Source organism: Hippichthys cyanospilos, chromosome 2 (genome assembly GCF_059441005.1).
Source record: "Hippichthys cyanospilos isolate Australia breed blue-spotted pipefish chromosome 2, RoL_Hcya_1.0, whole genome shotgun sequence".
NCBI classification, from domain to species: Eukaryota; Metazoa; Chordata; class Actinopteri; order Syngnathiformes; family Syngnathidae; genus Hippichthys; species Hippichthys cyanospilos.
The window spans coordinates 11,851,848-11,864,062 of record NC_142370.1 but is presented as its reverse complement, the minus strand read 5'-3'; the positions used below and the strand labels follow the sequence as shown (position 1 = coordinate 11,864,062).

The 12,215-nt window shown below is 39.4% G+C and overlaps 1 protein-coding gene across 2 annotated transcripts in view; it reads left to right on the top strand.

Moving 5' to 3' along the window:
* Positions 1 to 6,922: 6,922 nt before the first annotated feature.
* epha2b (eph receptor A2 b) overlaps positions 6,923 to 12,215 on the top strand; it is a 32,398-nt gene continuing 27,105 nt past the window's right edge. The window contains exons 1-3 of one of the 2 annotated variants that reach the window (XM_088409084.1): positions 6,923 to 7,107; positions 7,884 to 7,963; positions 11,200 to 11,848. In XM_088409084.1, the coding sequence (XP_088265210.1) occupies positions 7,020 to 7,107; positions 7,884 to 7,963; positions 11,200 to 11,848 (817 nt within the window). In that variant the 5' untranslated portion in view covers positions 6,923 to 7,019. The remainder of the gene's footprint in view (positions 7,108 to 7,883; positions 7,964 to 11,199; positions 11,849 to 12,215) is intronic. The other variant, XM_088409085.1, reaches the window with a different exon arrangement.

Genomic DNA, 12,215 nt, shown 5'->3' with positions numbered 1-12,215 from the left:
TGCAAAATTTTTCTTTGGGTTGTAAAATTTGGATTTAACCAGAAACATGTAGCAACTTACAGATTCTATAACATGACAATATTGGACATATATGGCACCATGATGAAAAAGAGGTAAGCTGCTGACATTCTTTATCTAAATTGCAAGTACTCTGTGTCTTCCAATTTTTGTTATTTATATCATGGAAAAAAATAGTGTTACCTCCCATCCAAGAAGAGCGTTAAGCTTAAATACTTTTTTTTCTTTCTTATCTGGACTTGTACTTGACTAAGACTCAGTCCTTTTTTTTCAAACATAACTTTTGATGATTCAACAAAAGTGGACATGCCCACAGCCTTGGTCAGAAAATCGACACTTTTAGACCCCCCCCCCCCCTTTTTTTTTTTAAATCTATTAATAAATTAAAAGCACAAGCTCTGAGTGAGGCTATTTTCAGTTCATGCAAGAGTTAGTTCTCATCAAGCAATGTGATTGGAATCATTCCAAGAGAGATGTTATCACTGCACCTCAAAGATATTCTAAACTGTTAATTTGGCCAACATCAGCAGTCTGCGCTTATCTGTGTGGGTTAGGCCAAATTTGTTTTTTTCTTTTAAACCCTTGTGGCATTATGTCACAAATGAAGGAAATTCCTTTTATATTGTTATGTATCATAAAAGAATCAATGGGGGGAAAAACACTAGGGAGCTGAAATTTCCAACAGATGATTAAAACATGTAAAATGTCAATATGTAACGATTCTGATATTTCTATGTGATTGCAGCTGGATGAGCGAGATTTTGTGTACAAAAATAATCATTGTCCAAATTTTGGATGATATAAAGCTATTATTAAAGTTATAATTAAAATCTTTGAGATACATTTCAATAGTATTGATGACATTGATTTTCTTGGAACATTTTTTTGCAACATTCCGTTGAGAGGCGGTCAAACTATGTCAGCAAACAGAAAATCTTTTATTGACTTGTGTTTCATCATCATGTCACAGACTACAAAGACAGTCCATAAGATTTTTCAATTTTATTTTATTTTTTGTGGGCGTTAACTAATACAACCTATACTGTATATGGATAGAACTAACCACTGACCAAGTTGAGTGGTTGAAGGAAAAAAAGATTCCTTAACTTTAATTGCTACACCTTTAAAAGCATTTACAAAATCAGGAAAAAAATGCAATGTGAATAGTTTGCAAAGCATGTGAGAACGGTAAATCAGTTTTAATTGAATGGATGAGTACCAACAATCATCATAATGAATGAAAAATAAATCTTACTTACATTTCCTGTAACGTTAACGGATAATCTGCACATCCCATCTTCTTATTTCTTATATGGAGTTTATTATTTTAAGATTTGAGGTTGAAGGTAAAAAATAACCAGCATCTGCAAAGTAGACTAGCTAATTCGCATTGCCAGTTGAACGTGAATAATTGAATAATATTGTGCTTTAGTGTTTCCTGATAACATTGCGACTCGTACGTGACAAACTAGAGGACCCTCTGATTGTCAGACTTGCTGGATGGAGATTATCAAGCGAAACACTGTAAATAATCCTTATCCCTGTTAAGTGCCTCGTTTTGACCAGCAATGTAGCGAGCTAATCTTTCTTCCACGGGATTAAACATGTAAAACAGGACACAAGGTGACAGTGGAAATGTAGCCTTCCTGTCAACAAAACACACAAGAATTGATATGTTGAAGACTAGTGGTTGTAATCCTTTTTCAGTATGTACATCCTGTTAAATATTTTTTCAGCTAATGAAAACTCTAACTGGCGCAACACATATATGGCAGGGCTGTCCTAACAGCATCGTCTGAAATGTTGAACCTCGGAACTCCATCTGTACAGTATACTCACGAACTATTACAAAATGGAAAGACATTAAAAAAAAAAACATCCCTCTATACAACACACGAGAAAGTTTTCCTCTAGTTACAATCAGTTAATTTACTAGCAACGACTAGCTGGCTAGGAATAGAATTGAGTCAAACATAGTAACTAAACATTACAGTCAAAAGTTTTAGACTTATTGACAAGAATTTTATTTCACATACTGCACTACAACTAGAGACAGTAATGGAATCCTTTGTGTTGCTAAAAAGATCATATGAAGAAATAAATTGCAATATTTTGTCACGTATGATTCATAAATGGGGCTTGTAAAGCTGTTGTCATTTCCTTCAATATTGTTTAAATACACTACAGGCTGCTGAGGAAACAGACGGCGGGCTTTTAACAACCCCAGGGTGATCATTTGGACGCCGGGGTTTGACAAGAACAGCAGTTGCTCATCGCTCCCACGTTCCTCCTGCGACTGGATCACGAGATGCGGCCTTTTCGCTCCACGATCTGTCTGCACGCTTTTTGGAGATAATTCCCATAAGTTATGACAGGCTATTAGTGGGCCAGCTGCTATTGAGTGTCCATTATGCTGATAGGAATCCATTTCTATGCGCCTGTCACTCCGATTGTGCCTCTGTATGTCGAGATGGGCAGAACAAAGCCCCGTCCCTCCAACGGAGCCTTTGACCGTGGCAAACAGTTGCTAATGCTGAAGTCCATCTATTGTCTCGTTCCTGTCCGTGTCTTTGGATTCGGGAGGAATACTGTACAAAGCACGCAAGAGATTAAAGACTTCAATGCTGTAAGCATTTCTGAATATTAAATAAGAGAAGCTGCATTTTAATTTTAGATTTTAGACTTTTAGATTTCGTGTATTTGTAACTACAGTATTTCTAAGTATTAAAGAGACACTTGATTGGGTTTTATGAACATTGGCGATTATAAAAAGAGTCTGTATGTAAGGGGTGATGAAAAAAGATGTTTGCACTAAAATTCTCCCTCAGAAGCGATATAAATTGCTTTCAAAAAATTCTGAGACATCCCAGAATTGGGAGGTGGAGAGAGAAGGCAAGCATTGTAATGTTTCCTTTCTTGGTTTGTCATGTTCAGTTGACATCGAAGCGTGAGCAATCACCACCTAATAATATGGATTCCGAAGGGAACAAAATTGCGGCTTTTACTGTCAGCAAATGTGACTTATGATAAGGAAAAAAAACCTTCAGTTTAAAAATCCCCAAATATTTTAATGATGGTTTTTATATTTTTACAGTTTGGAGTCCGTAAGACTAGAAATGTGCATGTGAATTTTGGTGGTGATTTAGGAACACTAAAGTTTTTACTACTGGCAGCCAATAGCTCTTTGGCATGTATGCTACTACCCGCAGCTAACTAGCTACTACAGCTAACTAGCTAACCAACGAATGCTCCTGCCACTTCCCAGCTAACGCTCATGTGATGATACAGCCAAGGTTAGCGGGATTATATTGTTTTCTTACCGAGAAGATACGGCCACCACTCATCAAATCGTAGAAAATCAAAAATTGGTTTGTGTCTCCCAAGGAGTTGTGACGAGTTATGCGCTTGCTAAGTAGCCGTTGAAGTGAGTTTGTGTCCAGAGAGCAAAGTTGTCTTTGCAAAATTGGAACCCGAAAGATCCAACACTAACGTCTTGTCTAAATGGCGTGAGCTGGATACACAGGTTAACTTCCATCACATATTGGGAGAGCATTTGTGCCTGTATGTCACCGGCATAGAACAAAAAGAATTCTTTGCAGATTAAGGCCAACAAGAACAGGCAAGCTTTTGTGAGAGAGTTAAAAGCACTTTCATTGGCTATAAACCACACAAATCAGCCCTCATATCTGATATTTATTTAAATATGAATGTTTTGACCCCAAACAAACCACCTGGAGCACTTTTACAGCAAGCACAATATTGATAGCATCAGCTCTTAGCAACAGTAGCAGTGATTAACCTTTGTCTCTGCCATAGGTCTCAAACTCCTGTCCTCGAGGGACGCAATCCTGCACGTTTTCGAAGCTTCTGCCTTAAATACACCTGATTCATATTTTCAACTCATCAGTAAGCTCTGCAGGAGCTGGAAATTGATCCTAATCATTTGAATCAGGTGTGTTTAAGAGAGCAGTATGGAAAACATGCAGGATTGCGGCCCTCGAGGACTGGAGTTTATGGTCTATGTTCAGATGGAAGATTTCATCAATTATTGTTGCTGCATGTCAACAACCTTGTTACGTTGTTGGCTGTGTTCCCCGCTACGGTGGCAGGAAGGAAGGGTGGGGAACTGAGTCGTAATGCATTCGGTATTTTTGGAATGCTGTGCTTTTAATTCTATTATTTTTCATCTCATTTCAGCAGGGCCGGATTTAACTTCACACGCAAGTTAAAACATGGCAAGGTTTTGACATTTTGACCAATCGATTGTCCGTTACAACAAATATTACTGACCCACAATTTGAACTGTGGGGAATGATATGTGAGGCCTTACAAGTCATTCCCCGCAGTCCAAGAAAGAAAATCAGTATCAACAAAACCCGGCAGCACTGAATGATCGCAGAATAAACAAACCAGAACTAAAACTACTTCCTGGTTCCATGTTTAAAAATCATGGGCAATGTAATCAAACCGAATTTGAGCTGAGTCATTTCCAACATGGGACAGTAAGTTATTTTGTGCCAATTTATTTTCAGTTCAATGAACAAGGTTGCGCAAAAATAAAAATAAAAAAGTGCTTACTCACTCACCCAGTTGACTGAAGATGCATTCAATGACCACCGAGTTAGTCTGACATCGCAAACGTCAACAGGAATACTCATTTAATGCATCAAATAGCAACAAGCGAGCACATTAGGGGGTTCTTGGAAACATTTGATCATTTATTGACAAACCAAAACCCAAACTGCTGTATTTCATCTCATGCTGCATTGGCTGTCCTACAGACTTTACAATATAGAAACAACATCAGGAAACAGAGGAAAAAGTTGCATAATTGTGAGTGCACTGGCTTGTTTGGTGCTATTATACTCTCATACAAGCGTTTAGCATTCGCTAAAGTAATAATTCAACCATCTTCACCAGATTGACAAGCGATTAAATTTGTTATGAATAGCTCTTGGTGAGAATATTTACGATTTGACAAAATTGTAGCGTCCGGTTATTAATGGTTGCAATGGAGGCAAAATGTTCAAATTCGTCCCATTGGTCATTCTTTGTGTTGTATATTTGAACTTACCATTCTTTTATTCCAACTCTCAGAGTGTTTTGGCGTGAGCTGTCATACTGAACTCGAAGTGACCGGTGTGAGAGAATTTGAGGGTCATAAAACCAAGTTGAAGACACCTGTTTTCCATTCTCACCTGTGCTTTTGTGACACTAACGAGTTACATGAAACCGACATGGCAAACGGGACAGTTGGGCCCAGTTTAGATATTTTCACCTAGCGGTATACTCATTTATGTTGCCAGCAGTTTAGACATTAATGGTAGTGTATTGAGTTATTTTTAGGGGTCAGTAAAGTTGCACCTTCAGTTTTGCGTGACTTGGCTACTTTGCATTGACGCAAAGTGCCGAAAGGAGAATGTTCAAATTCCACATTAGAACCCATTTTCACACCCATGACCTCTGAACTGTGAGGCAGATGTGCTAACCAGGCCACCGTGCCGCCTTAACCTTTAGTATCTACGTATTTGTTAGTCAGCTGGTCTAGGCACACAATGACCCCATGACCCTCAAGGATAAGTGGGATAGAAAATAGATGGCTGACTTGCCGATACACTAAAAAGGTTTGCTTATTTCATAATTACTCGCAATTGTTTCAATTACAAAATTTAAATTTAAAATCAAGTTAATGATTTACTGTAATCACAAATGATGGCATTTCATGTGAATATTTTTGTATGTGTAAATCTTTATTCGATTAAAGTTAAGTAAATTATTTGGATTCTTTTCATTTCCAAATACCATAGTCCAAGAAAGATCACGACACTAATGGAGTTCCACAGAGTATGAAATTACAAAATGTTTGCACAGCACAACTGTTTCAAGGCCGATACTAAGAATTGGTATTGGGCTGATACCGGTCCTTATGTGAAGGTATTGGTGCTTGTGATGACAGCTGATACTAATTTCAGTTGGTGTTTTGGAGCAGTTCTTCAATCATGACATTAGAAATTACATATTAGAAGACTAAAAAAAATGCCATTGCATTGAATTTTAAGCAAAATTTGTAGTAAAAAAATTGTAATAAATAGAACTTGGAAATCTGGGGGATTTGGAATTTTGTGGCGCAAAAGTACTAGTGGTCCTGGCATAGTATCTGTGACTACTAGATACTGGTGACTTAAATAGATAATTGTGAAATAAAATTGATTTGAATAAGATATCAAAAGGAAAAGAAAGTTGACCAAATGAACACAAAGTAACAGATCAAATCTAGGAAATAAATTTACTACAAAATATTGAAACCTAAAACTCCCCGAAGTAAGCAACAGAACAAAACTACAGCAACAATTCAACAGTAGACAGTAGCAGTTAGACAGGAAGACAACGAGACAACAATTTCACAAGAGCAATAAAGAAAACTGGAACTTAAATATAGTACATTCACAACAAACGAGACAACACGGAACACCTGGACAAGAAACAATTGGAAGACGGAGCTGATTTGCCAACACAAGGGAAGCAGGTAAGCAGACGGGTGGACACAATCACAATCACTGACTAGGACCTACACGGGGGGAGCAAAACATGAACTTGAAAGCATGAACTTAAAAACGTGAACAAAAGCCCACAAAAAAAAACAAAAAAACAGAACAGAAATAAACATTAAATCTCGACGACATCCAAAACATAACAAAACACCACCAGAACATTACACGAAATAACTCAAACGTGTATATAAATTCTTGCTCTGTGGAACTTCTATACGTTGGTAAGTTGTCATTTCTGACGGTCCCTGAATGCATCAGCAAAGGTTCCTCAGGAGTCTTCTTCCTCCTCCTCCCACGCACACACGCACATTCCAGCATGCAGGCGTTTCTGCTTTGTGAATGGGTGTGTGTGTGTGCGAGTGTGTGCTCCTGTGTGTATTCACTGCAGTGGCACTCCACAGTCGGTCAGTCATAGTTCAGGAGCGCAGAACGAGCGAGCAAGTGGAGCAAATGGAATATTTCACAGGAGTCCGACCGTTCTCAATATTCACCTATGTGCTCATTAACGGCATCCTCGTCACCTTGCAAAGTAAAGAAGGTGAGTGGAAAGTCCTTCTCAAAGGTTCACATATTCCCCGGAGTGGAACGTTCACGCCACGCGGAGAAACTTCGTGTCAGCAGCACAGCTACCTTGTACACTTGAAATGCCCGTGCTAAATGGTTATAATGCACTAGCTCTCCTTAACACGTCTTATTGCATAGTCACTTCGTTTTGTAATTGACTGTCACTTTTTCAAAAGTTTTAATAAGTTAAAAAAAAAACTTAAGGATGTGGAAGGACAGAATAAAAAGGTTAAATTGACCAAAAAGGACCGTACATATCTATCTATCTATCTATCTATCTATCTATCTATCTATCTATCTATCTATCTATCTATCTATCTATCTATCTATCTATCTATCTATCTATCTATCTATCTATCATCTCGTGACCCAATTATTGACTATTGTTTCCTACGAAACAGGTTTTTCCTTTTAGTTTTCATTGACTTCTCCCCGTCAAATTGCCAATTCGTTTAACTTTTTTGAGCTATTACAAACGATTTCCCCTTCATAACGTAAATTGAACTATGTTTAGTCTGTTAGTTGTCTCATTTTCCGTGACCTCTGATTTTCAATTCTATTATTTTCTTCATAACAATGAAATGAGGAACTTATGTTAAATGCATTAATAAAATGAGGTGATTATACATGTATGTGTTCCCCAGTCGTTTCACAGTCATATACTTGCTCCTGAGGGAAACAAACATAACAATCAAAAAGACATTGGGACACATTTTGACACTCATGACATTTGTGTATCTCCACACACAGAGGTGCTTTTGGACATGAAGGCCACAGGAGGCGAACTGGGCTGGTTGACTTGGCCTTTCGAGCAGGGAGACAAGCCCGGGGTGAGTATGGCGCTTGGCCCTCGGCGCGGCACCCACACCTTTTTACACACTTGGAATTTGCCCGTACGGAGACTTTGCACAGGAAGGGCCAAGCCTCGCTTGTGTGAAATATTCGACCATTTGACTTGTGTGGTGTGCTTGTGAAAGGTCTGCTCCTTTGCGTCAGATGTGCCACTTGCTGGCTGCCCCGTACGAGAATGGGCGTCTGGGCTCCACCAAGCCGAGGCAGACAGAATAGCAAGCTTGCTCTGAACTGGGAATACTTGTGGCTTCTTGCGGTTTGGAGTTCTCGGCCTGCTCAATTGTATGTTAGCAAGCAATTAACTCTTAAAGGGGAAGTCAACTAAGAATTTTATTTACGATATGCTCTATACAGCCAGCCCCACTTGGTATTCTGGTTAATATTGCATTTGTAGTATATTATTTAAACAGCTCCCTTTTTATCCATTGTAGTTGTTGGCTCTTTATCATTTACTTATGATATATTATACTGTTTTACTAAACTGGCCAGAAGAAAAACTTCAGGAAAGGCCTACTGATATTCTTTGTCTGTCGTATTTATTGTTACTAATAATCTAAATTGCACAAAATAAAAACAGTACAGTTCACTTTTTGAGTTTTGTCATGAATATATAAGGCAGAAGGTGTACATATTATTATTCCCTTGCTATGCGTCTCGAAGATAACTTCTTCAGTGATTATACCCGTTGATGAATATTGCACATATATTCAAAATAGTTCACAAAATGCAGAAAGCACTTTAAATGCTATTGTAAAATACTCCAAATTGCTGCACTCTGCTTGTCTGTTACATGATAAACAGTAGTATAAGCTAGCCTGCTAACATTTCTGAGCGAAGGTGCGAGCTCAAATGCTAATTGCTAACGAAATGCCGGTCGCTGATTATTTCACTTACTTGGACATTTTCAGCAGTACAGTTATTTTGTCTTTTATTAATCTGATGGCAAAACTATATTTCATGTACAATTCCTTCATTCTTTTTCTTATTCTTATTCTCTTATTCTTTTAATTCATGTACAAAACTTTTAACACTTTAAGGCCTGAAGATTTCAAGAGCCTGTGTCCTGCATGTTTTCCAAGTTTCTCTTTGCAAAACATCAGATGCAAATGACCAAGATCATTTTAAAGCTACAGCACAGGCTTTGGAGGACTGGATTTTGATGCTCTATGAAGGGTTAAACCACTACTTTTAATAAATAATTAAATAAATGGTGGCGGGGGTTGACTTCCCCTTTAAGTTTTGAAGGAGAGTTCTCCTATTTAGAGAGCGTATGCTCATAGATACCTCTTCAAAAGTATCTCAAAGACAAATGAAAATAACTTGAATGTTTCAAACAAATGCTCTGTGCTTCTTATCCAAGAGGCATGTTTGTCCATTTCCATAATGTGGTTTCATAGTAATTGACTTTAAGGAGGCTCGTTTTATGTGCTGATGACTCAAATGTGTGGTCTTTCTGCTTGTCTCCCCGAGCTTAAATGCTACTTTTATTTCTCTTTGTATACCAGGGGTGGTCACGCACATTTTGCACAGCTATTTTGTGTACAAAATGTGCATACCTAGCCTGCCTTTAAAAAGCCCCGTGGGGCTGCTTGTTCCTTGAGCCAAGGCTGTGTTCAAACATGCTGTGGCTTTTCCAGAAATATTTGTGGCAACTTTTAGTGTACAGTGTAAGCGGCGTCGGAAAAGTGACTGGAAATAACGTGGGACTTTGCACGCTTTCTCACGCTGTGTCCGTTCAGCACAGGATTCGTGTTAGGGAAAACTGAATGGAGACCGTATCCACTTTTTCGTGTTGCCGTGACGTTAATTACCGTTGTGAAGGAAATGAAATCCAGGTTTAGACTGTAGCGATTCAACCATTGTATGTGGTATGCTGTCAGTCATACTACACTAAAGCAGGAATCAAATCTGCACCTCAAATTTCGTGTTTGTAATAGCGATGTGTGTAATTATGATTGAGGTTCTGCCCAAAGAAGGCCGACATGACATCAGCTATGGAAACCAAGTTGACCTCTGCTATGGTAACACATTTCACAATTTAAAACCATTCCCAGGTGTCTTAATCAGTGGCGCCCCCTGAAATATTTCAGAGGGGTGACTGAATAGGAAGGGGGGTTGGGGCACTTAAATTCTTGGGGTGGCCCATCAAACGTAAAAGCCATAATTTCAGGGTACCACATTGGTCTTGTAAGCCAACCAGTAGAAAACTATCAGAAAGACTTACCGGTCGGTAAATTTCTCCTGACGTTATGGTTGTTGTTATTTCTAATGTTACCAATGACCAAATGTGCACAGACTAACATTCTTCTTTAAGTTTTGGCGTGAATGTAAAAGGCATATGATGTACTATTCGTCCATTACTATGTCCTCTCAGGAGCTAGATAGATAAACTTGTTTGATGATAACAATTGTTGATGATTAGTGGACCCTTTTCACTGTAGATGAGATGTAAATGTGCAAAGGTGTAAAACTGCAACAACAAAAAAATCAATGGCAAAATAAAATACAATAAAACATTGGGCTCTTTTTGTCACATGGCAAACAGGAGACTAAGATAGAACGGCAACGTGCGCAAGACCACGTGCTAATCTCTAGCTTAAATGCTACTTGCTATCTATATGCTGAATGCTAGTTATCTTAAAGGGATAGTCCAATTGTTTAGCCATTTTTAGAGGTAAAAAGTTATTCATGATTGATTTTCTGACTGAATTTTTTTTCACAGCTCTGGTTGTGAATGTCACACGACCAACGGGTGAGCCGTGATTAGTCCTTAACTTCAGCTTTATGCACATGTTAACATTTTCTCAGGTGGCAAAACGTTTGTAAAAGTATTAATTGTTCTTGAAATTTAATTTATGAATAAAATCATAGACGCAATAACATTTTACTGCTGAACATGAAAATACTGTGTACTGTCTCTTTTACATTTCACACATGGGCAGGCACCTCACAGATCCAGTTGTTTTGTGTGCAAAGCTTTTAAAAAACCTATTTTCCTTTTTATGGCTTTGTATGGGGCGGATGTATCTGGACAAAAAAATTAGTTTGTCACTGATTTGTGTGTTGAGTTGTGTGTAATGCCAGAGAAAAGATTACTTTATAATAAAATAATTTTAGGATTAAAGAAGCTTGCATTATTAATTGAAAGCTAAAATAAGAACTAAAGCCCTAAACTCTATTTATGCTTATGTATGTTAACTGTGTTTGTGTTCAGTGGGAGGTCGTCCAGCGGACCCTGAACGGCTCTCAGTTTTACACTTATTCCGTTTGCAACGTCGGCGAACGGGAGCAAGACAATTGGCTACGCACTACTTTTATCCAGCGGCGCCCGTCAGCCTCACGGGTCTTCGTGGAACTCCAGTTCGTCGTACGTGATTGCAACTCATTCGACGGCGCCTCCATGACCTGCAAGGAAACATTCAACCTCTTCACGTCCGAGTCGGACGTGGACGTGGGCACCACCTTCCGCAAGGGTCAGTTCAAGAAAGTGGCCACCATCGCTCCCGATGAAATCACCAGCAGGAATGAGCTGCGCATCAACACAGAGACAAAAGTGGTGGAGAACCTCTCCCGGAAAGGCTTCTACTTGGCTTTCCAAGACATCGGCGCCTGCGTGGCTCTTCTGTCGGTCCGGGTTTACTACAAGACGTGCCCCGCCACGGTGATGAGTCTGGCGTCCTTCCCCGAAACCGTGGCCGGCGGCGAGAACCAGGCTCTGCGTGAGGTGAACGGGATATGCGTGGACAACGCCGTCAGCGAGGAGCTGCCTCGCGTCTACTGCACCGTGGACGGCGAATGGGTGGTGCCGGTCGGCCAGTGCCAGTGCAAAGCGGGCCATGAAAAAGTCCAAGACGTGTGTCAAGGTAAGGGCTTCTTGAATGGACCTTGCCGTTACCATGCGAATGTCTTTTGGCTCTGAACATTTGGCTTGAGCGTTTGTGTGTGTTGCTATATTGTCGTTTGCGGCGTATGTTTGTCATGGGTGTTATTTTCATCGCTTGGAGGAATTCAGCCTTTGGCTAGCAAGGCTCCTCAGCAATGGAAGGAATGCTACAAGTTCCAACAGCATCCGTGACCTGGAAGGACAACCTAGACTATGAGGATGTACATGCTGTCTTTCCTTCAAAGTCATTTTAACAAGTTCAACTCTCTACCGATTGTTTCAGACCGGTGGTTCTCATACAAGAACACCTAGGAGCCTATGAAAACATTTCAGGAGATTCTTGAAAT